Raw genomic sequence first — 27,533 nt, 5'->3', positions numbered from 1 at the left:
TGTTTTGATCCAAGGGCAGGACCCAGCACTTGGCCTGGTTGACCCTCACACCATTGACCTCAGCCCATGGATGCAGCCTGTGCAGATCCCTCTGCAGAGCCTTCCTGCCCTCCAGCACATCAGCACTCCCACCCAGCTTGGTGCAAACTGGCTGAGGGTGCTCTTGATCCTCTCATCCGGATCATCAATAAAGATAAACAGGACTGGGCCCAACACTGATCCCTTAAGGACACCACTGGTGACCAGCTGCAGCTGGATGTAATTCCAATCACCACCACCCCCTAGGCCCAGCCATCAGCCAGTTCTTAGCCCAGCAAAGAGTGCTCCTGTCCAAGCTATGGGCTGACAGCTTCTGCAAGAGAATGCAGTGGGAGACATTATCAAAGGCTTTGTTGAAGTTCAGGCAGACTACATCCACAGCCTCTCCTGACTGGGTCACCTGTTCATAAAAGGAGATCAAGCAGGACCTGCCTTTCCTAGATCCACGCTAGCCAGGCCTGATCCCTGGGTTGTCCCCTATGTGCTGTGTGGTTGCACTCAAGGCAACCTATTCCATGACCTTCCTGATGTCAATTTATTTGCTTTTTAACATGATCATCATCACAACTACTTAAAAAAAAATTACTTCACAGTCAACTACTTATTGCCTTTAAATGGGTCTTTGGCTTCTTTAGGAGAAAGATTGTTTTGTGCTCAAAGCTGACCTGGGTAATGTACTCACAGCCTACCCCAGGTGTAAAGAGCTACACAAACCCAAAGCATAAGCTGATGACGGGCAAGAATGAACTTTAATTCCACTATATGCTCTATAATTCCACTATATGCTCTATATATTATCAAATGTAAGGTTTCTTAGTTTCCAGGCAGTTTTGTCACAGTTCACAAAGAAAAGATGGGAGAAAAGGGACTGTACCTAAGAGACAATAAGCTTAGAAAGTGCACTGTGGCCCAGGTCTACAGCATTTGGCAGAGCCTAGGTTCAGCAGATTTAATGAAATAGATAAGCATTCCTATTCTTCCCTAAGCAGTTTGGCTCTAGGAAGTGGCAGGTATGAATTAAAACGTTCATTAGATTTTTTGATCAAGACAGAAACATCTGGGCTTTTCATAAAATAAAAGTTCTCAAATCATCATTGTGTGAAGTAACTTCATGAAAGACTGCATCTTTTTCTGCTCAATGATTTGGAATACTTAATTATAGCAAGGATGTCTAAGGCTTTATCTTACCTATTCTGAATCTCATTGGATTTATTAAAAAAAATTTAGTCTCTAAGCCTCCCCGCTTACTTGTCCTTGTTCAAAGACTAATTGTTTTCAGGAAGAAAGCACAGTTAAACAAAGATGGATAGGTTATGTCAAACATATACACACTTTATTCCTGAACGGGATGAGGGAGTTGAGAATCTACCAAAATATTAACTTTTGAGATGTGATACCCATGTCTGATTTCACTGCATTTTTGGAACCACTGACCACAAAAGCTATACGAGAAAAAATGCCTATAGTCCAGATGGGGGTTTTGGTGTGCAGGGTAATGGACAAGCTCCTTGGCAGGGCCCCAGGGGCCCCAGCCCCCCTCACTGCCCCTGGTCCCCAGTTCAGCTGGTCTCCAGCTCCACACAGCCCTGCCTTTCCCAGCCACAGCCTCCTGAGCCAGCCCAAGCCATGAGCTGATGTCCAGCCTGGCCCTGTCCCCAGGGTGACTGATGCCCAGGGCTGGGCTGCCCCTCCTGCCCTGCTCCAGGCTGGGGTGATGGGAGACCTGCTGCCCTGTGCTGCTCTTGTGCTCCAGTGCTCAGAGGAGACTCCGTTCAGCTGAAAGCTGTGTGCTTCCCAAAAAGATGGGAAAACATGTCTTTGTTCCCAGCACATCTTCAGACACGTGGGATTTTTGGTAGATGAGTGTCAGGAGGGACAGGCTGAAGGTTTGGGGCTGTCAGTGGAGATATTTTCTTCCAACAGGGGAAGCCACAGATCTTATGCAGCCCTTGCTGTCAATCTGAGGTTAAAATGGATTCATAAAAACAACTTTACAAATTAATGTTGTCATTCTCTCAGTCCGTCATAACCATAACTTGATCACCTAGAGAGTACACATGCACCACTTGTTACCTGTCCTTGCTGTAGAACAGGGTGTAATTGTTAGGAAGTCCTCCATCTGAGCCAGGCTTCCACCAACATGAAAAGGTTTCCTTTTCTAGAGAACGACATCTTATTATCTTAGGTTTTCCAGGGTACGATTGACCTAGGGAAGTACAAAAATCCAGCTAGTTAAATTAGAAGTGGGCAATGCTTTTGGATGCTATTGTTGAATGACAGGTCACCCAAGCAGTCCTTTTTTGAAGACAATAAAATTACATGAAACTGTGGACTGAATTGGGCAAATAAATGTGCCTGGGAAAAGGATCAATATTTTCAGAAAAGTAAATACATTTTAGTTTAAACTTCTAAGATATCTAGTAGAATGATTTTGAATTTTAGCATGAACATTTATTTTTTACCTAAACTTGAAATGATATATTTATCTCCAAATTAAACTATGAAGATGGAAAATAAATATATGGCCTTTGGGGTTGGCCCCATAATCGTTAAAATTTTCTATCTTCAGATAATTTCAAGATTAAATTTCACCTTCAAGTTGGCAACAGAACTAAAATAGGATTTTTGTGCCTCTTTGGGCTAAATTACAGGTCAGAAAACTATAAAAAGAAGGAAATCAATGGGCTAGATGGAATTTTTTGGGTACTGGCAACCTGAATGTATTCATTAATCATTCAAATATTCCCTGTTAATCCAAATATATTTAAGAATATTTCTTGTTAAGACTACTTCTCATTAACTTATACCAAGAACACAGACCATACATTTATGCTCATTATAAAACAACAAGCATATGACCTTTTAATTTAAGCTTATATTTATTTCATTAAAGTTCTAATTATAATTATCTCAAATAGTGTAACTATTCATATGCTAACTCCCGAGAAGGTGACAGGCATAAAGTGAATATAGGGGTGGAGTAAGTGCCTTTCGATATTGCCACCAAACAATCCTCAAATTAATAGTATAAAAAGAAGAAACAACTCCAGCCATTTTCAAAATTGCCATGCCGAACTTCAGAAGGAAGTAATTTAAATAGGTACATGCTCCAGTGGTGGTCAGGATAGATTGGGTAAAGCCTTGGACTTTCCTAAAGAAAGTGCCTTAAGGAAAAAACAAGTGTTTCAGGAAGTGTTGTACCTACCAGTCAGACCTACTGTAGTCAGAGCCAGCTGCAAAATAATTTGAACTGATGAAATGAATCTCCGTTTCATGATGCCCGTCTCTCCTCAGGAGGAAGTATCAGATCAAGGGCTCACTGAAAAACACGCCATCATGCAACAGTCAGTAACAATGCTCAGCATGCAGCACGATCAAAGTCCTTTTTGAATTGCAGCTAATTGATTCTTGCTCTCGCTCAAAAAGGTGAGGCAACAACAACACTTCCACTGTGGAAGCTGAAAACCTGAATCCCAGAGAAGCAGGTCGGTCTTCCAGACCTCTTTGAATGGTTAGCAGTGCTAGTGTTAGTTTATTAGCATTAGCAAATCTTGCATATTTCTTTGGCATCTTAGGATACTGGGTTCTTATCTTAAGAGTTCTAACTTCTAGATTAATTAATTAACCTAAGAAACCAGACTTCTAGCAACAAAAACATACTTTTATCCCTACTGATGCAAAGAAGGGGTCAACATACTTGAAGTCTGAAAGTCCAGAGAATAGAACGCAAATAGAAAAGGTCCCACATTTATTTAGAAGTTTATGATTTTTGATCCAATCTCAAAACTTCTCAGTATTTGGGACTGTCAAGGTTGAATTCAGGATCACTTGAGCTGAAGAATGCTACTTTTTCAGTGCATTCAACCAATTGATTTCACAGCATTTGATTTTGTAGCAAATTTCAGCTGAAAAACAGATGTGCAAGTGGTCACCAGCTGGGACCAAGACCCAGTCCCTGCAGTGGGCTCACACCACTAGATGTCCTCAGAATTCAGGTTACAACTCCGGGTGCTCTGGAGTCCCTGTTGCTGCTCAGTCTGTTTGCCTAGCCTGAAGAAAAGACATAACGACCTAAAGCAAACCTCCTGCTCCTCCCACCAGTACGGTCCCTGCTCGGAGATGACTGCAGTCAGCTATCGCAGCCTCGGTACCTAACCTCACCCTGGGACACTAAAGAAGAACAATTTACTGTCTAAGTAGGGAGCTCCTTAGCTTTCCACTCCTACCCCTAGCACATTCACAGGTGCTTGTATGCTTGCAACCCATTCCATGTAGCACAGCATGGGAACAACTGTGCCCTTGGTGAAAAAAAATCCTTTGTGGTTTATCAGATGACTCAATTTTCAGTATGCAATTCATTTTCCACATCAAGAAGCTATAATACATCATCACACAAATGTTTTTCAAGTGCAAAGCCAAGCGGAGTATCAGTTAATGCAGCTAAGTCTAAAACATGTTTACTTTGGACAATGTGGAAGAGAACAACAGTTGGCTAAATTCCCATATGCCACTTCTGAATATCCAGGCGTGTTTCAGGCGTGTGACTGAGCTACAGGCTGGAAAATTGCATCTGGGTTAGTTTTAAACTCACTCAGAGCATTTTGTGCATATACAGTGAAGAGAGAACAACTTTAAATATAAATTCCAATTTGGTGTAAACACATGCAGTCTTTATTACTGTAAACAAATGACAGACACAAACACCAGTGTTTGACTTCAGAAATTAGCCAAAACCTTGCGGCTATATAATGAGGAACACAGATGATTGTGCTCATAAAAGGCACATTTTTCGCAGGTGAAGGTGAAATAACGAAACTACAAACTAGTAACTACTTCATGTATACATGATAGTATTTCCAATATTTTATTACTTCTAAAAATAGTTGGAACATTTGCAAAATACTGTACTTTCAAGCTAAGACTCATATGGATAAAGAACTAATACCATGATTATTTTTTCTCTTTACTTTTCTGTGTGAAGAAATGATAGAAAGAGAAACTGATTATACTGGCTGAAAGAATGAAATTTTTAATACAACAAAAGAGAGGCATCATCAAGAAGAATCTTTATTAGAGCACTCTTCAAGGAAAATGGGATGATTTTGTAACTGAAGACCTAAAGAACCAAATTAATAGCAAGAGGAAGAAATTAATGCATTTAAACAAAAGTATTTTTCCTCTGGAGCTTTTGAAAATGAGATGATTATGAACCACTTCGGTAATGTGGCTGTGCAAAAGAACAAGAGGGATATAGGGAAGGAATATGGACCTATCAGTGCCACAGACTGCTCTGGTAGTTCTGGTAACCTACACTTGGGGGAAAAAAACCAAACAGATTTTAGAACACAGCTACAAACATGACACAGAGACTGTCTCATGACGGTGATTTAAAGAACTGGATTTGTACTCCATGCAAGTGTGGCTGTCATCTGCAAATATAGAAGGAGATAAACACCAAAAGAGGGAAAATAAGAACGTGTAAAATAAGAAGGTTTCCACGGTTGCTTGCTATTTGGTATTTGTGACTCAAATAGGGCTTAAAAGGCTTACTGAGGAATGTCTTGTTGTTTTGAAAGTACTTGCTTAATAAAAAGGTAATACTCACTTTGTCATAACTGTATCTAAAGTGCATCTTCCCTATCTATGACATGAAAATGTTTTCATAAAAGGGTAATTAGCATTATTGAAGATGCTATGAGGTAATGTCTCTCTTTCAGTACTGAATGCGTTCTTTTATAAGGGATACAGTGGACACTGATTTGCCACAATATCATCCAAAACTAAGGGTTGAGTAACTGATAATTAAAAGATGATATGCCTGCTTTTGAAAATCTTGATTTAATTCCAACCAAGTTATGGCATCCTGACATTCTATGTGAATTTCTTCCTTTTAACACAGCTGTTAGATAGTATTCAACAGCTGCACATCACATGCCAGAATACAGTGCTCCTTGATGGAAATGGAAACTATTACTGGTGTTTTAGAATGCACAGAAGAGTTAGATATTCCTGTAATATAATTCTGCCCTGGAATTAATAATATAGTAGGTTTTAAACTGTAGGTTTGAAAACTGTGCTGGCAATGCTATTAGATGAAGATGAAAGCTAAACACCAATACTTAAATCAGGTTCTGTGAAGCAGAGTTGGGTGAAACATGTCCTTGCCCTAATTGACTTTTAGTTCCTGCATTCTTTTCTTTCTTTCTTTCTTTCTTGGCTCTGCTGATGGATAAATTTCTTGAGACTGACAGAGAAGTCCTTACTCAGTTCTGCACAGATGGAAAAATTGTCTATCTGCAATGTTTTCAGGCTTGCAGGAGCAGGAACAACTGTGTATCAGCCACTGGCAATGACATTATGTGCAACACAAGTTCTGCTTCTGTGGCTAAAGAAATCAAAAGCCAAAAGTACTTTACCAATCTCTACTGAAAAAGTTTGACATTTCCATTAGTCATGATCATAAACAATGTTCATCTTCCAGGCCTGAGGAAAGGCATTTTAAGGAGCCCTCAAAACACCGTAGTTCATTACCATTTGAAAGGCTGAACTATAGCTGTATGAAACTAAATACAAAAAAGGAACTAAATAATGCAAGAATGTGACAGTCTGTTAGACCATCTAGAACATTCAGCTGTCCCGTGGACATGGCAGGAGTCTGCACTCCCACTTAGAGATCACAAATGTCAACAGAGGATGCATGTTCCTAGCCATGGCCTGAGCATCATGGCCAGATGTGTTTCTGACTGACAGTGATGAAAATTCAAAGCTGTAGATGTGCAGTGTGACCAGAGCTCTGCTTTCTCCCTCTGAATGAGCCCTAATTTGCTGTGTCTGAGTCCCTCAGGCACCCAGTACTGCCTTCATGGTGATGTACAGGCTCCAGAGAAGAAGGAGCATGTCTGTGATCCGAATTTCTTGTGACTGATAGCAGCTGGCAACTTTAAGCACATAGGTTCTGTGGTGCACTTTGTGAGGAAGCCTAGTACCTGCTGCTGGCTATGAACCTAGATAATCAGTAAATTTATTGGGACTAAGGATTCATATTTCTGTGTTGCATAAAATGGGACCAGTGGTAAGGACTTCTAGATTTCACCTGAAAAGCCTATATATGGGCTTAGAATGCATTTTTCTGAAATTTCTCTCTTAAGTCACCTCCTTGGGTGACAAGGGTTAACAACCCTTGGCAGTCCTTCCTTTGATTATCAGTCAAGATGTGATGATGAACTAAACAAATTTCTTCATCCACTGAGATACCTTCCTTGGTCTGAAAGACTTGAGTCAATTTTGAAAAAGGAAAATGCCAAACTCCATTCTTGATAATAGTTTACACCACTACATCTCCATCAAAGTATTTATGCTCTTAATTTTTATTAATGCTCTTAATTTCTATTTATGCTCTTAATTTCTATTGATTTTACAGAAATAAGCCTGAAGTTTTCTTAAGAGCTCTCACTACCTAAACTGAAAAAAAAAAAAAAAAAAAGCCAAGAGAAGAAGAAATTATCATTATCCCTACTTTACAGATGGGGAACCAAGGTAAAGAATGCCCAAAAGATTCATAGTAGAAGTGTAACAGAAGTTAAAACCTGATCATTTTCTACCATTTTTCTTCTCTTTTCTAAATAGCACCTCTACTGCCTTTGTTTTCCCACAAAAACAAAGCTAATGCTTTAGCTAACAGCAGTAATCTTTCTCTACCAGTCTCACATCTCCTGAATATTCCATTTTCTTCCCTAGTGGTTTGTATGTTTAGCCATAATTTCAGGATTTATTTTTACAGCAATCTCTTACAGAAAAGAAAATCATAAGCTCTAAAGGGTAAAATTTTAGAGACTAAAAGCTAGAATTTACATTAGAACTTGAAATACAATGTACATTCATCTCTACCAACTACGAAGCCCAACTCCACAATCACTATCTTCTTATAGTAATTTGAAGTATTTTTGATATAGTCATAACGTTTAAAATGGAATTTTCTACCTAGGGGACTCATGTATGTGAGTAAGCTTTTTATCCCTCTCTTTCATGAATGTCAGATTACTTGATAAGTTGAGTAACAAAAATTCCAAGGATAGTAGATCACTGAAAGTATCACTACTTTATTCCTAAAACATAAAGAGAAAAAAGGTCATTTTTTATATTAGCTGTTGTAGATACTGACTCTAAGTAAATACACTTAAACATCAAGAGCGATAGAGACAGTGGTAAAATACTATATCTGCTTTCCTTTATCTATTTCAAACAAAATTTTGTAGCAGTGAGCTTCAGATGCCGTTTAAATTTACTCGTAGACTGTGCTAGGCTACTTGATTAAAGGCTAATCCACATCTGCACACGATGGGATAAAAAGTGAGAGGGTTGGGGGAGGAACGCTAGCAGTCTCATCAGTGAAAATTGGGTGCAGGGAACGAGCTACACCTGACTACCAAAGCACAATAGACCATTGTCCTCGTGTGTAGCCCACCAAACAAATCCCATTCCCCACTGACTCATTCACTGAAGGAGGCAGAACACTCATTAAGGGATGTAGTGGAAGAAAGGTTTTGGGGAGAAAAGGAAAGACTCAAAGTGGAGTGGGGAGAAACAAGAATGGGAAATAAGGGGAATAAACAGTTCAGTTGTGTAAACTGGTGGCTTGTCACACTGGAATATGTGCCTGAGCACTGTAGTGTACCCTGTAATCTCATTAAACCCTATTTCTACCTCCTGTTTGGGTGGATTGCTCTGAGTGGTACCTTTGGATGCCAGTGAACTCTCAATTGGATTAGCCAGTGAAGAAAGAGTCAGATTGCAAAACTCCAGGTTCAAATGCAGATCCCACACAGCTGTGGGCAGCAAGAGGATCTGGGGCCAGCCGCTGGGTCAGCTTAACATCCAAAAATAGCTACTGGAGCAATCCATTTCTTCATGTGCAAATGCACACATATATATATATGTAGATCTACGTGTTAGGGCACTGCTGATGTGCGTGGCCCCTTTGTGGGTCTTGTGACCGTGTACCCAACCACTGGGAGCAGCTGCTCAGCTTTGGTACAGGCAGAAACTGAGGTTAGGGACCTAGAACAGCCTCACAACTATGGCCTGACTGATTGAGCTGACTCTAGCACACTGAAATGCAATGTTTTACCAGAAAACCCCTACTTTGTTTAACTACCTGCTCTCTGCCATCCACTCCAAATACAATAACCTGTGGAGAAAAAATTTAGATGGGCAACTTAACTGCCAGAGTAATGAAAACTCCTTATACATTAGGTAACTAACTTTGGAAGCACTAACTTCATAATTTTTTTTCTAACAAAATCTGTCTGTAAATAATTTGAAACAAAATAGATTATTTTCTAATTAACAATAAGAATGGTCTGTATCTCCCAGAGACCAGGTAGGAAGACATATTACTGAGTTACCAAGGTATTCTTTCGCTTGGGTCTGTTTCCATAAAGCTAATGAGAGCAATAAAAATACCATGAAGTTATTTGGCAGCTAGACATTATGCCATTACAGAGGAACAGATTTAACTGAGGGCGATAAACAGGGGGTTTTTTATGTGCATATTTAAAAGGGTATCAATAATGTGCAGCTGAATATGGCAGAAATAATGTTTGCAGTCACTCGACCATGGCAAAAGGTGAAATGTAGTTTAAAGATAGAGCTCAATAAATGGTTCCTGATTTAGAGAGGACAGAAATCTGTTTGAGAGTATGCATGCTGGGAACACTGTTTAACTCAAGATTGGCTAAATAGAATCTTCTACTACTTGGTACTATATCAAAACATACAATTCTATCTTTCCTCCAAATTTTCTTCTGCTTTCATTACTTCCTTTGTCAGGAAGTGATATTATGAACTCGAGGCATGTGCTTACATAATGTGACTGACATAAAATGTATTTTTTACCGAAGTTGTAACAGTGCCATAAGCACTGGCTTCATCATATCACCAACTGGAAAGGATCATGATAGAGTAAACCTTAACCTTCTGCTGTAACCAGACCAATGACTCTCATCCAAGTATTTCTACACCAAACAATCATTATTCAAGCCATATTTATTGTGATAGTCCTGAGAACAAAGACAGAATCCTGCTGTCTTAGGTACTGTATGTAAGAAGAGTTGCTGCTCTTAAGAACTAAAAATATAAGTAGCCAATTAATAATACAGTGTGGATAAAAGGGATCTAAAAAGCAGGTCAAGTTTGCATATTTTTGGGTTGAGACTAAGGATTATTTTATTGGTAAAATACTTTCAAAATATCTTGTAAAATGGAAACTGCCTATGAAGGATCAGTTTTAGAAAATTAATCTCGGAATGTCACAAATTTTTTCAACCAAGTCAATAAATGAAAATTTTCAAAATTCCAAAATGAACAAGTATCACCAAATAACATAAAGCATTTTGTTTTGCAGTAGAATATTTTCTGAAATCTAATCAAATATTTGTGGGTTAAACAATAAAATTGTGTTATGATGAAAAAATTCTGATAATTTTTAATTACACACAGAATTTCAGTGAGTAATGCAATGGCATGAAGATCTTGTTATTCTGACATTTCTGGGATAAGATGCTGGTGTAGAGGTGGGAAAGTTTATTGCAGAGAGACAATAATTATGAAAACTTTAGAGAAAGCAAAGGAACAGGACTTTCAATATAGTGAAGGGAACACGGTAGTGGACCTAAGTGTGAGAGGTTAGCGGGAATAAGATAATGAGGAATGACACAGAAGTGGGAAAGAAGAAGTAATCTGTTGGGACCAGGCAGTAGAAGGTCAGATGAAGCTGCAGTTTTGAATGTATTCCATGATCCCATATGAGTTGTAAAGCTCCATCCACTGAATGCCAACCCCTAAAGCCTTTTCTTGGTGAACTCAGGCTGTGGGGTTGGATGGAGGAGAAGCATCTCCTGCATCCTAGTACCTGCAAGCATCAGTGGGGCATTGTTGAAAAAAGCTGTGACCATAGCTCTGAGCAGTTTCTTTATTCCCTCTTAGTGGGACAGCCCATTTTGGCTGAGTCTAGGTCTGGAGTGTCTCTTCAAAGCTTTATGACTGTGGTAAGACTCTAAAAGAAAGAACCTGGCTGCGGGGGAGTGAATTTTCTTCTTCAATCACAAGTGTGCTTAGCAATTAACAGTATTAACAGTGGGAGCAGAGAATAACAATTGTTTTCTGTTTTAGTGTTCTCTTTTTCAGGAGGTTCTCAGTATGAGGTTGTAAAAATAACTGTTTCTTTGTGTTTTTCTGAGCCTTATTTTATGCTTGAATTGTTTAAGTGACTGTAGAGTTATTCTGTGAAAGAATGCAATTACCAAAAATTACTATTCCAATCAAACTGATAAAACCACTCAATGTCCTATTATTTGTGAGCATGAACATTTCTCAAACGTTCTCTAAGCTTCAAACTTGTTGGTAAAAGAGCTTTGTAGTTAAATACTAAAGGCCACTATTGATGCCATGTACAGATACGTGGCACATTGGTTAGCTAAAGGAATGAAATAATGTTATCCTAGTAAATCTAAAACCAATTATGTGAGAGAAATTGCTGACAATAATGGGAACACAACAATAGCAAACCTTCAGTCTTCAGTGTGCTGAGCTTAGAATAATTATCTTTTGTCACTCTTAAAACATTATACCCCCTCTAATACTGAAATATGTGGATATACAGAGAGGTATTTTTATCATGCCTAGATCTAATCTTGGTGGCATTTTATGGATTTACTTGGGTACCTAACTCCACTTGGAGTAGACCTGTTTCTAAACAGATTATTCTTTACAGGAGTTTAGATAGCTGGCATTTACATCTAAGGTCAGTATAAAATACACAATGTCCTCATGAGGACAGTCTTTATACAGAAAGTTGAATGTTCAAGTGAACATTCTGTTAACATTCTGTGAACATCTACTGTGAACTCTCCTACACCCTAAACCCGTAAAAACAAGTAATAGTGTGAACATTTCTCTATCAGACTCAACTGTTAAGTCCTACATAGATTGTCATCTTCCAGGGAAGAAAAAAAAGTTTTGCAGTGGAAGAATACTGACGCTCCTAAAAGCGACAATATGCATTCTGAGGGAATTGGATTCAGCCTTTGATCAGGAGTACAAATTTCCCTTACGATTTCTTCACAATGAATATATAAACTGAGTGAAGCATAGCACTAACCTGCTCTACTCCCCGTCTTCAACTCAGGTTGCTAAGCTTTGGAGATTTTCAGCAATGGTGAATTGTGGTTTAGACTTTTCCTTTGTTTTGAAGTATAAGGAAATGACCCTGAGGCTGCAGACTGTGAGATTTTAATGCATTTGTTTACAGAATAACGACTAACACTGCAATCTCTGGAGGTTAAAGGTAAATTCATTAGTGAATTCATTCATTAACCCATTCATTCATTAACTCATTTCTCAGTTCCTTAGGAACTGCAGTGACACCACTGTCTCCTATTGATGAAGCATAATATTTGCATCTCTAACCACAAATTAGCATGTGTCAGGAATCTATTTGAAGAAATTAATTTTGCTAAGAAATAGGAAGATTCATGGTGCAGCAAAAGCAAAACATAGCTTCACAAATAGATCAACTATGGGATATTAAGTTTCAGACTATGGATAGCGTTTTGTTTTAAACAAAATAATGCTTCTCTTCTCTCTGCTGTATCAAAAAATGTGCCCAACTAGATTAACATGAATGTAGCAGCTTGCCCAGCTCCTCTTTGGAGTTTGCACACTTGGTTAAAAAATGAAGAAAGAGCTACTTAACCCTTTGGAGAAGAAAATATTTCAAGGATTAAAAAATATATTCTACACTAGACCAAAACCTATTTTCTCCAGTACACGTCTGCTATTTGGTGAAAAAAGAATAAAATGAAGACATTTTGGTTACAGTATGTATCAATGCATCAAGTTACACTTGTTTTTTTTCAGCAAATATTCTTGATTCACTGCTTATTGTACAGCTTCGATGGCTGTGAAATTTCTTATTTGCACAAAGTCTCAGATTGGACCTACAGTGTGCACAGTAATTACCCAGTTTTATAGGCCTTATTACACTGTGTAATGACTTAACCTTGGAACATGGAGTCAACGCTGGCATCCTCTGTCTTTGAAATGGCTTCTTCAAGATTATAAATCCCCATTCAACCTAGGGGCAAAAGGGGAAGGTGGGAAGGGGGTATTGGAGTGATTCTTTCAGGGCTAATTGAAAGCAAAACCATCTGATTTTTACCTGAAAGAAACTGAAACCAAAATTTAAAAGCTTCAATAACTGCAGGTAGACAAAGATTAACTTTTTTTTTATGCCCAAGCATGTGAAATGTCAGGTCTGCATCTTTTAATCCTACAAAAGCTATTTCACAAAGTCATAATGCCCTCCCCACCCTCAAGTTTGAAGTTAATAAGTCTGAAATAGCAATGACATTTATTTTAGAAGTATTTCAAAACTACAAGGAATCAAAGAAAAGGCATAAGCATCAGAAACATTCATGCTTGCCCTCTGCAGTGTGGACCTAATGGTACATTGCAGCAAACCAGGAAATTTTAGTAAGAACTGAAATAATTTTAAGTATGGTAATTTAGATCACTAGAAATGAATTATCAGCCTCTGTAATTACCATCAACCCATTTTGTTTCGTATCTCAACATAATCAACTTTAATTTTTAGGTTTTTTGTAGACACTCAGTTACCCAATCATATTTCAAATGGTAAAAACATTAATTTTGTGTGTAATCCACTATATTTCTTCCACAATGCCTGGAATAAAAACCTTATGCTGACATTTATGAAATGGCAGGAGGAAAAATGCTGTAACTGTGGGTATTACTTTAGGTAATAACAGCAAGGCTTTTAAATCCTTGCTTGCATAAAGACTGACCTTCTCTGTTGATATAAAAGTAATTTCTATTGAAACTTGGATCCACTCTTCAGTTCATTATTGTTACCTGCATCTTTTCGAGTTATTTTTTCAGTGATGCCTTTATGTTCATATGTCTGATTTTGCTTGGCATCATGCCCCAAGCTATACAAAATTTGGAGGAAGAATCACTGAAGACTAATACAGCCATGTTTTAAATCCCTCGTTTAATATAATATTTTATTTCCCCCATTGACAATATGTTGAATATATGATCTGACACTGTTAAAATCCTGGCACCAAACTTTCAAGTTAAATTCAGATTTTTTTTTAAACTGGGAATGGTAGAAACCTTGAGCCAAAACTGCTCTGGTTTCTATCATCCTTAGGGTGTGCTTCCACTTGAAATCTGAGCTTCCTGCAGATGGTTACACCTCTGACAGTCTTGGGTGAAAGAACACCAGCACACAGAACAAAACAGACATGAAGCAGCTCAGGAAAGAACTCTGAGATCAGTAAGTCCTTCCTGTGACTGATCCCCACCTTGTCAACCAGACCATGGTCCTGAGTGCCCTGTCCAGTCATTTCTTCAGCAAATTCAGCACCTCCCTGAACAGCCTGTACCAATACTTGACAGCTCTTCCCATGAAGAAATTTTTCCTGATGTCATCCTGGACCATCACTGGCACAACTTGAGACAATTTCACCTTGCCCTGTCACTTGCTGCCTGGGAGAACAGGCTGTCCCCCATCTGGCTCCCCTCACCTCAGGGAGTTGTGGAGAGTGATAAGGTCCCCCCTGAGCCTCCTTTTCTCCAGGATAAACATCCCCAGACACTCCTCACAGGATTTACTCTCTAGACACTTCACTGACTTGGCTGCTGTTCTCTGGACTTGAGCTCACAGAAAATACTAAGTCCCTAAGAATCAGTCACAAAAGTGCATAGAAGAGGCAATTTTCCTTGTGCTCTACAGAGTTTTGTCCCATAGGTGCAGCTGAGAGAGAGCAGGGAACTCAGTTTGCAAAGTTGCTGTCTGGATGAAGAACAGGTTTTGAGGTTACCTCAAGATGGTCTTTCAAGACACAAATAGAAATAGAACTTTAAGAGGGCAAATCTTTTGCAGACAGCATAGATGGGTAATTGAGGCATTTTGAAAGCTTTAGATGTAAACATACATTTCAAAAATAAGTAGGCCAAGTAAGTCCATTGGGTTGGAATTCCATTTTTCTGCTTTTTAAACTCAGCTTTCCTAAAGCTGATTTTTACTTCACTTTCAGAGTCCCATCTACATTTATATATTTGCATAGCCATGTCCTACACAGTATGTTGATTGGTACAAAAATTATTAATTGTTCAACAATACAGATCAATTATTCTTAAAAAAAAATGCTGCTGAGTAACAAATACAGTAAGAATATTTTCAGTTCAACAGCCACCTCTCTGGTGTTCTTAAACTGCTTCAGAAACCTACAGCCTACCTCAGTTCTCTATTCTGGACCACAGTGTGAACTCCTCTGGTTGCACAGACACCCAAAATGCAGGTTGAGAGTCAGCTACAGGCGTGCAGATCTGAACACTCAGCACTAACCCCACATATGGATATGTTGCTGCCCTCCGAGGAAGCTGTAAGTGCAGTCAGAACGATACATTACCCTATTCAGATAAGAGTTGGAAACTTTGGAAGGTTAAATAAACAGCAACATTTAGCTGCTGCTCACAGCCCACTTGCTCTTTGATATGAAAAAGAAATCAAGGAGACAGTGCTTTTAACAAAGATTTCTGCAACATTCCTTCTCCAGAGGTGAAAAAGGACAGTGGTTCTGCAAGTTGTTGATGCACCCTGCATTTCAAAATCTGCTCCACTATTTCAATTCCCCACTCTTATTGATGAGCTCTTCAATCACATAAACAAAATTCATTCTTTGAAAGGCAAAACAGGTGCTTGAAATCACTGATGTATGCATAGATGCATATGAAAGGAAAAGATCACTGACTCTTTTTTAAGTCTCAAAACCTCTAACTTGAGCAAGAGTCCTTACTTTTTTAACCTGTGTATATCTAGAAGAGTTTCACAATTATGTGTATATAACAGTATAGACAAACTGAAAATCTCCAAGTCAACAAGTACACAGTAACAACCACACTGCTATACAAAGTGCTTTATTCTTCAGGAATCTGAAGGCTTAGTAGCAGGTTCTCAGCATCTGTTTTGCTATGGAATTAAATTCACTAGTATACACTTTAACATAAAATCAATTTTATGTGACTGAATTCAAGCATTTTTGCTACTTACTGCATTAAATATATACAATCAATTCTTTACTAGAAACTACAAGGGATGGGAAACATTTTGACAGGGCAAATACTACAGATTATGAGGTAAATGCATCAAAAGTAGATGTAAACCACCAGTAGAATGCAGTGCTGCACCAATAATATCAGTAACTATGACAAAAACCAGTGCAGAAATACCGACAGCAAATGCTAAAATGAGATGCAATTCTCCACGTTGTTTGCAAGTGAAATTGGTAGGAACCTTCATTGGTTCAAAAACTGAGTTTCAAAGTTTCAGTTTAGACATGTGCTGCTGCTGCTGCGTAAGACCTGGCATTGTTTGTAGTTTCCACTGTGGAAGTTTGAGTTTTGGAACAAAACTCCACATAAAAGGAGGGAAAAAAATTTGAGAGCAGAGCATCATGGTGGACACTAAATCTTCCAGACACAATCCTAGAGTTTTAGATGACAGAAATGAGTATCAGAAAGCATATGTATATTCTGCTGATGAAGAGGGAGAATTAGAAGTCAGTTCCAGGTTTTTACTCCCAAATCTTCCAATAGCTGAGTCTCTGACATCTTGTTCATCTGCAAAACGGATGGGCATCTCACTGAGATGTGTGTCTATTTAACTACACTTTTAGTTTCCAAGCTGATTGAAATTAATGTTTCCAAGATTCTTTGAGGACTTTAAATTGAACGGATTATTCATGAGATGAATTATTGGTAGTAGTGATTTTGTTGTAAATAACTAAAAAAAAATCCATGTAGAGGAAACTGCAGCAAATATTTCAATGAATCAGAGAATGGATGAAGTTAGAAGAGCTTTGGAGAATGTCTAGTCCCGGTGCTCAAAGCAGGGTCAGCTAGAGCAGTTTGCTCAGCTGACCAGTTCATGTCAATCATGTCCAGTTGGGTTTGGATATCTCCAAGGACGAAAATTCCATAATCTCTCTGGACAGACCTTGCCCCTGTCTGACTGCCCTCACAGTAGATAAACTTTTTCTTATGTTTATGTGCATTTTCTTGTACTACTGTTTGTGCTATTTCTTGTCTTTCCCCTGGATGCCACTGGGAAAAGTCTGGCTTAATCTACGTCACTTCCCCATTCACCCACTGATGAAGCTCCCCCGAAAGTTCTGTTTTAATGGTAGAATGATTCCATTTCTTTATTATCTTAGACATCTTTTTCTGGACTTACTGTGGTATGCCTGTGGTTTTTTTCCACTAGGGAGCTCCAGATAGAACTCCAGGTGCTTTAGCCTGAGGCTGTCTAACCCTTCAGGACAACACTTGAAAAATAAAGCTGAAATGTACAACTAATTCCACTGAGTGAGAAAGGGAGAGATAATGAGACCAGCTCTGAGAAGAACTTTTCTTTAGAGCTCTGCAATGCTCATTTTCCACTGGTGTATATGTATAAGAACTGGCATGGAGGATCAGAAAATTCTGGTTCTAATCCTGAATCTCTTATTTTATTTTATATGATCTTTTTCCATTAGTCAAAATCTGATTCCTTTTTTAGAGGAAGTCTGCTCATAACAAAGGCATCAGCCAATGGCTGAATTCCTTTATAAACCACTTTATTTTTGACTTTACAGCCAAACCATTAAATAAGTCATATAAATTCTCAACCAGGGAACAAACTGTCATCCTTCAGAAAGTTCATCTGTTTGGCTAACTGCATGGAAAATAAAAGCTTTGTCATTTCTTGGTATTTTTTCTTTCCCTCCATTAGTATTCAGGTTGGTAACCCCTAACAAGAGCATTTCTAATTTGAGTGCAATTTTCACTGATTGCAAAGAAATTATATCCCAGAACGTCTTAATGATAACCACTTTATAAAAATCTTAGATTGACAGCACACATCTTATTGCTGGGGAACATGAGTCTTTGTCCTTTGTAGCGTTCACGAAATATGCAGGTCTGTTTTTCCTGCAGCTTAAGTCACACAATTAGGTTTGACACTAAAACCCAGCAAAGCCCCCTATGATCAAAACAGTACTAGGTTACATCTGGGTGGAACACCTGACTGTGGTGGGTTGGCCTGGGCTGGATGCCAGGAGCTGCTCTGTCACTCGCCTGCTCAGCTGTCAGGGGATAGAAAACACAGGGAAAGGCTCCTGGGTCCAGATGAGTCAGGAAGAGATCGCTCACCAATTACCATCACAGGCGAAATAGACTCGACTTAGGGAAATGAGTTGAATATATTACCAATCAATTCGGAGCAAGATAATGAGAAATTAAAGTGAAGCTTGAAGCACGTTCCCCCAGCCCCTCCCTTCTACCTAGGTTCAGCTTCACTCTCAATTTCTTTACTTTCCCCCGCCCGCAACAGGGTAGGCAGATGGGGAGGAGGTTGTGGTCGGTTCATTACACAGGAAAGACTCCTCACACTCTTCCTCTTCTCCCATGGGGTCTCTCCCATGGGAGACAGTCCTCCACAAACTTCTCCTACTCATCATGACTCGTTTCCATGGGCTGCAGTCCTTCATGAACTGCTTCAGCACAGGGTGCAGTCCCTCAGGAGCAGGCTGCTCCACTGTGGGTGCCCATGAGTTACAAGTGCTGCCGTCAAACCTGCTCCAGCATGGGCTGCTCTACACGGGCCACAGCTCCTGCCAGGAGGGTTTCCCATGGGGTCACAGCCTCCTTCAGGCACCCACCTGCTCTGGTGTGGGCTCCTCCAGGGGCTGCAGGTGGATCTCTGCTCCCCCCAGACCTCCCTGGGCTGTGGGGGCACAGCTGCCTCCCCATGGGCTGCACCAGGGGCTGCAGGGGAATCTCTGCTCTGGCAGCTGGAGCAGCTCCTGCCCCTCCTCCTTCACCGACCTGGCGTCTGCAGAGCTGATCTGCTCACATATTCTCACTCCTCTCTCCTTTCTGTGGGTGTGCAGCAGTTTTCATCCCAGAGGCACTGCCACTGTCTCTGCTGGGCTCAGCCTTGGCCAGTGGTGAATCCATCTTGGATCTGTCCAGCATTAGCTCTGTTGGATGTGGGAGAAGCTTCTGCCAGCTTCTCACAGAAGCCAGCCCTGTCATCCCCTGCTACGAAACCCTTGTCACACAAAACCAATACACTGACTAAAGACATTGTGAATTGAGGAAATGGGCTCTCTGCCAGCTCTACCATGGCAGCATAGAGGAAGAAAATACTCATACTGGTTGTTGTAATGATTAATGTACCGTCCCTTTTCTCAAGCCAGGAGATGAGGTTTGAATCACAGACAGCTGGTATGAAACAAAATTGTTTTCAAATAATTCCATTCTACACAGTGGTATTGACCTTTGTTGATGGTGTCAGGGTATGATGAGTGGCTTGGGACATTGCTTATTCCTTACACCCTCAGCTGCACTGAATACTTCTTGGCCACTGATAACACTTTGTGCCCTTGAATATAGTAAGTCTGTAATTTTGTGAGAACAAAAGCTCTCTTAGTAACAGTTTTGCAATACTGACTCAACAGAAGTTAAGCTCTGAAATGCGTCAATAACACCTGATTAAAGCTGAGACCAGCCTAGAAGAAGAAAACATGTTTTTCCATGCAGTGGAACTAAAAAAGCCTAACTTCTAAGAAGTTATTTTACCTTATTTCATTTTAACACTAGCTTCCTTCTTCCTGATATCCTCTATTATACTTCACTGGCCAAGAGACTCAAAGGCTATGGCTGGGCTGGAGATAAACTTACATCAGTGGATGCCTTCTACATAAGTTGGCTTGAATGGCCAGCACACATTTGCTGACAGTCTAACAGGCTTTTGCTGAAAGGTACCCCTTGTCAAATAAATTCTGCACAATCTTCCTTTCACATCACCAGAAACACTAATTAGGACCTCTGGACCACTAGTGGACCTCTATTCTATTCATTTGACAATTTTCAGAAAAAAAAAGTTATTTGTATTAGTTTTGGGAACTTTATCTACTTTTATGGATGATTTATACTGGACAATAGTATAATAAAATATTTGAAGGAATGGTCCTATGGATTGTGAGATCAGTTAACCTCACTTCGTTAGTAAACCAATAGAAGTTTCATGTTCCAAATATGCAATAATTATTTTTAAGTTTATTTTTTCTGGTAAGTCTTTAACAGTGTTTCTGTTCATTCTGATAATGCAGTTCTCTTTTTATGGGTCACCACCTGAGAAAAAAGGGCACTGGCTTTTAAAAAATATGTGGACTACAAATTATTGTCTCTCTTGGATAAGAATGGACTTGTTTGGTCATTTGCCTAGAAACCAGGAGGTATAAGTTAAATTATCATCGCATTCTAGGAAAATCAGTCCCAAATATCATTGCCAGTTGTTATGGTACGCAGTAATCTAGGCTAGAATTGTCTAGTCCTCTTTTTTCCATTCTGGCTGAGAATGCAAGAGTTAAAGTGACAGAAAAAAAGTATAACCAGGCAGACTCTAACTATAGGTTCATCTTTAAGGTACTTGGATGGGAAGGAATGTGGTTTGCTTGATCCTTGCTCAAATAATCTCTTTATTTTAGTGTCAGCTTAATGTAAAATGTACAAAGAGATCTAGGGAAGGAAACACAATACTTTAGAATAGTAAAGCAAAAGAATGTGCAAGATAATCTGGATCTGAATACAGATGTGAAAAATTACTTGCTGCTTAATTGGTTGAGACTGCTGCAGAAGTTAAGGAAGAATATGAAAAACAAAGAGGTTTGCATGACTGATTAGGAACTGTCTTTGAGCCTTGTCTAGCTTGCTCTGCTGGCGACAAATTCACAAAGAAATGTCAAAGAGATAGACCAGTAGTTTTGTTTGGACGAAATTCAGAAGGAAAGTTTTAGATTCTTGGGCAATCACGACAGAGAAGAGAGATGGAGTTGTCTATTATTCTGATGAATGCAGAATAAGATGTGGAGGGAGAATGAAAGAGGATCAAGAAAAACCCTGAAGAGAAAGAAGGGAGAGGACATGTAGTATAATTGTGGAAGACAAAGGTAAAAGGATAAATCTCCTTTTGTGTATGTCTGTACATGAGAGCATGCAGAAGGGAGGGAAGGCTGAGAAAGAAAAGACTGTGGTAGGGGAAAAGGGACCAAATTAGTTACTTTTGCAATTTTTTTTAGAGAGAAATCAAATACTTGGCAATTAATTGATATTTTACAAGCTGCATGTTAAACACTGAAAGTTTGTATACAAGGGTTTGCGGTGTTGCCATCCTGAAATTAGCCAGCTATTTCTGTTTGTTAAATTAGACCTGCAGAAGCATGTATTGTTTAAGTTTCTTTTCAAAAGAAATGTCCTAAAAATATGTTCTAAACTTGTTCTTGAAGAGCAATCAATATTGTTTGTCTGAACACAGGTAAGAAAGCCAAAAAAGCTAGGTGACCTTAACTCTAGACTTACAACAGCTGTTTAATGTGAAATGTGGAAAGCCAAGTACATGTTGTTTAGAACTCCATGAAATCCTGTGAACATTTGCAGCTTAAATGTTAGAGTAAACAATCCTGCAAGGTTAAGAAGCGTGACATCCATATATTCTCCTGCATGTGTTGAATTACACTAAGTTAGATATGACAGGTAAATCTTATTGCCAAGACTGAAAAGATCAGCTAAGTACAAGAAGTACTTCTTACTGAGAGCCCTGCTAATGAAGGATTAAAAAAGCAGAGGTAACTGTGTGGGACATGCACACAGGAATCATTTAATTCAGGAAATGCTGAACACAGAAAAAGACTGCGTCTGTATGGAAGCAGATTGTAAAAGACGCACTAAAAATCGAAAACAAAAGCAGCAGAAAGACCCAGCAGTGTCACCTAAATTTCATGGGACCTATTAAGGTTTTGCAGAACAGCACAAACCCACAGAACTAAAGAATAATTAATGCTGGATGATCTCTAATCCATCCTTCGCTGAAGGCACTTAGTCACGAGACCAGAACATGTTGCTCTGGGTTTATCCATTCACAGCATGAAAATCTCAAAGGATGGGTGCTGCACAACATCTCCAAGGCAGCATGTTCCACTGCCTGACGGTCCCTAGGGTGAACAAGCAGTACGTGATACTCAGTGAGAGCCTCTCTTACTTCAACACATGCCTGCTGTCCTCCTACCCTGCCCTCATCCTCCCAGAGACTTCCCTGCAGGTACTGGAATACTGCCATAAAAATGGAGGCCTGTATTTATTCTTTCTGTTTATAGTTCTACCGTCCCATTGTCACTGTCTGGTTGCAATCCAAACCCTTTACTTTCTTGGAGCACTTTTCTGAATTTCAGGCTGCCTTTCTGATGCAGTAATTGAGTATTAATTCTATGATGTCCGTTGCCCTTTCTCCATCTTGGAAGCCAATGAAAAGTGTGAAATGAAAAGGACAGTTCCTTCAGTCACATTCGGCTAAGTGTGAACAATCCAAGGAAAAAAGAAAAAAGCACTTAACCTACATGAAAAAGGCTATGCGAGCACCAATCTAATATGAATGTCTGTATTTCTATAAAAGGAAACAAAATTGAAATAGATCATGAAAATTAATTCTAATGAGCTACTGCTGTTTCTTCAAAACAATCTTAACTTGAAACGATAGTTTTGTTTAATTTTTCTGGAATAAGTTTTATTAAATAAAAAAAAATTCATCAGCTTCCATAGAACTGTCAGCTAGGACAGCAAATAGATCTAAAACCTCACCAAAATACTAAAACCAGTTATGTGTGCAACGATTACCAAGTCATATATTGACACTGAATTATTTGCCTTGTTACCCTGTGTATTCTGACTTTCCTCTGTTCATATTGTCTGTGTATGGACGCAGTTAGAAATCCACTTTGTTGCAAATAAACTAGGTGGTCTCAGTAGGGAGGATAAACAGTAGCAGGGGTTCAGCAAAGACTGTGAGCCAGCCTGTGGGCTCTCACACGCTAGGACAAATGGCTGATAATGAAACAGCCTTTGAATCTGGGATTTTATTATAGGCTCAGAAAAAGATTACACATTTTGACTGGTGTAATATTATCAGCCTTTCCTAGCCAGTTTGGGACGAACATTCCAAAAACTGCACAAGAATGAGCAGCAAAAAAGCCACAACAACCCACTGCTAAAACAAAACCTATTCAAATTTTGTGCACAGAAGACATGCTTCAAGAACATTTTGTTCTTGGGGAAAAAGTAATTCTGAAATCTGCAAGACTAGAAAGCTTGGCCTGATGCAGCTGCCTGTTGTTACAGATGAAAAAGATGAGCACAGGTGGCAATGTGTTTTTCTCTGTCATTTTCATGAGAGCTGCACGTTCCCAGCTCTAGTGCATTCCTCTTAATGCCACTGGCTCTGGTTAGAGGTGCCACACGGACTCCTGGCCTTTTAGAAAAAGGCTGCTTGCCTGTTCAATAACACCACTGACAACAACTGTTCATGTCTGCAGCTATTGAAATGAATGCAGTTATTTCAGCAACAAATTACCAGTTCATTGCTCTTAGCCCCTAAGGCTGGAGATACCTCCCCAAGGCCCTGGGAGCACATCCATAATTCTCTTCATGGTGGCCAGAGGCTGATGTTACTTCCTCAAGGATGGATACAATTAAGGATGACGTGTAGAGAAAAGACATCACCTTGCCCTTAGTCAGCAACAGAAAATACAGTAAGGTTTTGAAATTCTCATATGCTTTCCCACTTTTTTCTTTTTTCCCTTTTTTGTTTTTGGTAGTGCAAGGCATAAGCCTTGCAAGTTCCACTGCCCTCTTCATCACAAAACATGAATACACAAGTACCTTGAGAATACTTGGGAAAAACTAGAGTTCCACTCTGACTCAGAATGTATTCTAGAGCATGGGAAAAGGAAGATCTTTATTTTAAATAAAACCATGCTATTTATATGCAATAACTCTGGAAACAGGCTTAGAAAGTTTCTAATATTATAATGCAGCAGAGCCCCAGTAGTACCTTCAGTGACTACACTGATTTGAAGATAAAAATATTAATCTCCCTATTTTTGTGTATAAACAACTGAAATGAAAACCTGACTTAGAGTGTCCCCTTCATCACAGTAAATAGGCCAATAAGATCTCTTGGGATTCCTCTCTTGAATCTCTACCTTCCTTGTTTTTGAATGTCAGTAGCTATGTTCTTATTCTTTCCATTCTCTGGTTGCATTTTCCTGTGCTGTATTTTCTTAAAAGGCACTTACTACATCAGTTGGTCTAATTTTTCAGATGCTTCCTTTTATTCAGATAAAAAAGGAACTTTTTTAGAAATAAGTGGAGAAATTGTACATCTTTTAGCAAACAGCTGATTTCAACTCCACTGAGTTAATTCCAATACAAAAAATTTAAAAAGTCAATACAGCTTACAATTTTTCCTGCCAAATTTCACAAAAGCTTCACAACTTCTCTCATACCTCATCAACTGTACAGAAATTACCATTATTTCCATCTTGTGTGATGGCACATTGAGTGAAATACATTGAATACAGCTGAAAATAAAACTTGGAAGGTTATTTCACTATCAGAGCTTTTATGACTATATGTATTTTTTAATTTTAATACTGTATGTATTTCTTCCTGTTAAAAAAAAAGAAAGATGAAGTAAAAACATAACCTTTCCTTGAAAAACATTTTTACCACCTTTTGCAGTCTGTTTTTAGGATGATGTACAGTTAGACTTTTAAGGATTAGAATGAACTAATTCAAACTGTTTTTGCACAGCATACTATTCTTAAATAAGCTGCTAACAAAAATAATTCGTGCAACATTGCAGTTTTACACTTTATTTTTCAAACTTCAGGTTGAGATGCATTCCTGTAGCTAACACCTGACAAACTGAGAAGGATCAAGTAGAAAATCACAAACTAAGAAGGAGTTTGGAAGAACTTGTAGAAGAAACAACTGTTGATGAAAGTATTCTTGGAAGCCAACAATGATGATACTGAGTGTTTCACAAAAACCTCTATAATAGAAATAAACTTGAATATCACAAAACTCAGATGATAAATTTAAGCCTTCACTGCCTGTTCCAGCATGATGAAGTATTAAGTTGTCCCTTAAATGTTTTTCATGCCGTGGAAAGAAGTGAAAGAAAAAGTTTATGTTGACCTAAATATATTTGATGGAAAGCACAATAACAATGATCTTGACACAGGATAGCACAAAAGAGTAGAGCCACAGGTTAGGGATGGGGTTTGCAGGCAGCTGCAGTGGGGCTGAACAGCCCCCAAGGGTGAGGACAAGGGGCTTTAATGCTCTTCAAAGAAATAAAGGGCCTGAGTGCACTGACTGAAGGAGACAGGGGAGAAGCAGGAAAAGAAGCTTAGTTTAAGCAGATTCTCTGCAGGAGCTTGTTTTCAGCAGCTGGATTTTTCTGTAAGGGCAAGGAGTCTTTATATTTGAACCAATACTGTGTGCATAAAATATAAAATTCCAGGCGTCATTTTTGCAGCTAAAGAGGAGGCATTGCTGAATTCAAGCCTTCAACAGTTTTATGCGTTGCTGTATCCACATGCCCTAGATAAAAGTAAAGCACTATTTACTTAAACCGTAAGCTGACTACTGACCACACGCAGAGTTCTGTTAATGATTTACACATCCAGGAAGTCCTCAGATATATGCACATCAGCATTGTAAAGCAAAACTTGCAATAAATTCTGCAGCCATGAGGTAATAAAGAAAATATTTTCTTTCACTCTGTGAGTCTACACTGCTCAGTCACAAAATATGTTTTGCCTGGTCTCACCAATCCAAGCTGCTTTATAGGAAATCAAGCAGCCCTGCTCCATCACAGGATAATGTGCATCAAAGAGGTGAGAATGAGAAGAAACCACCAACCTGTCTTGGTTATCCCAATGCCATATTGGCTAAAGCAAACCACGTAGACAAACACAATTCTGAAAGCAAAACAGCAGATCAAATTAAGGAAGCTGTGCGGGAAAGCAGCAAGAAAACACATTTAGAAGGGAGATGTAGATTAAAAAAAGTATACTTGACACTAAGAAGTGAGGTCGATTGTAGCCTAAAAAAATGACATGAGCAGCATGGAATTCTGTGCTATAGATACAAACTTCATCCCTTTGCACAGAAAAGAAGACTGCTGCCTAAGGCACAGAGCTGAAAAACGTTCTGTCTAAAAAATTACATGTAGAGGTAACAATTGTTGTGGTTTTTAAATTTTCAAAATATTTGCTTTAGGTTTTGTGCAACCAATATGGGATTAGATCACAAATGCACTGATCCATTCAGCTTAATCTATTTTTTCTCAAAAAAATCACTGAAGTTTATGCAGAGGAATACTCTGTTAGTGCAAGAGCTCTTTCAGCTCTGAATCTAGATGTCTGCCAAACAGGTGACCATGAAACTACATAAAACACCTATGAACAAACAAAGTTGACATTTCATAACGTATTTCATTTTTATTACCAGGACATATGAAATTTCAAGCATTATTTTTTCCTGTAGAGAGCCAGCATACAGAAGATAGGAACAAAAACCACAGTCAAGCTGCTGAAAGAAAAGAGGTTGCTTTTAAATAAAGGTGATATCATAGGAGAGAAAGCACTCAAGTCACTGGATGCCTCACCTTCCTAAAATCCTTGGAAATACCAGGATCCTGTTAACCATGGTTTTTAAACAGGACTATGAATAAGGGATGAATTAGGACTCATCCAGTATATGTGCACTGATATGTACATGCATATGATATGTATGATTCTAGACATTCCAGGTCATTAGTTAAAATGTTACCCTCTTCTATTCTGCTTGAATATGCTGACACTCTTATTAATGAGACTACCAGGAAAAATATGGATCTTATGTAAAATGCTTATTATTAAGATTGCTGTGATGCAAGATCAGGATATCTGATCTTAGATGAAGATATATTTATCTATATACATACATAGAGAGATAGGTTACTGAGCTTCAAGTAGAATAACAACTACTTCCTAGAACACCTACTTCATCATATATAGTGATGAAACACAGAACTTTCGTTGCTGAAAAACATATCTTACACAGTCCTGAAGAAGCAGATATATTTATTACGTTTGTTTCCCTTGTCCAAAAATTTTATCGACTTTAGATCCCGAATATTGATTTTATTCCAGGTTGTACATGTGGGAGGAAAAGCTGCAGCAAAGGCAGGGAACAGAGGCTCAGCAGGTGGGTACAGGCACAGATTAAGTCCCTCCTGCAGCTCCTGCTGTTAATGCTGTCCAGAGGGAAGGAGGTCTCCAGCTTGTGAAGCAGCTGGGGCTGCTAAAGAAAGAGCTGGAGGAGACTGGTACCTGAGGGGGAGATCTGTGCTCTGCTATTGTTACACCTTTACATAGGGTTGGACTTGATGATGCTGGAGGTCTTTCCCAAGCTCAGGGATTCTGTGATTCTATGATACAGGCACCAGTGTTTGATCTGCAAGTCTCAAGGACTGATAAGAAATT

General features: G+C 39.0%; 1 protein-coding gene across 14 annotated transcripts in view; it reads right to left on the bottom strand.

The window, feature by feature from the left end:
• PRLR (prolactin receptor) overlaps positions 1 to 27,533 on the bottom strand; it is a 153,239-nt gene that overhangs the window by 20,121 nt on the left and 105,585 nt on the right. For all 14 annotated transcript variants that reach the window (XM_088155901.1, XM_088155903.1, XM_088155902.1 and 11 more), the window contains 2 exons: positions 3,245 to 3,358; positions 2,113 to 2,245 (listed from right to left, as the gene is read on the bottom strand). In XM_088155901.1, the coding sequence (XP_088012027.1) occupies positions 2,113 to 2,245; positions 3,245 to 3,314 (203 nt within the window). In that variant the 5' untranslated portion in view covers positions 3,315 to 3,358. The remainder of the gene's footprint in view (positions 1 to 2,112; positions 2,246 to 3,244; positions 3,359 to 27,533) is intronic.

This window comes from Sturnus vulgaris, chromosome Z (assembly GCF_052056855.1).
Source record: "Sturnus vulgaris isolate bStuVul1 chromosome Z, bStuVul1.hap1, whole genome shotgun sequence".
Lineage (NCBI taxonomy): Eukaryota > Metazoa > Chordata > Aves > Passeriformes > Sturnidae > Sturnus > Sturnus vulgaris.
This window is presented reverse-complemented; position numbering and strand designations above follow the sequence as displayed.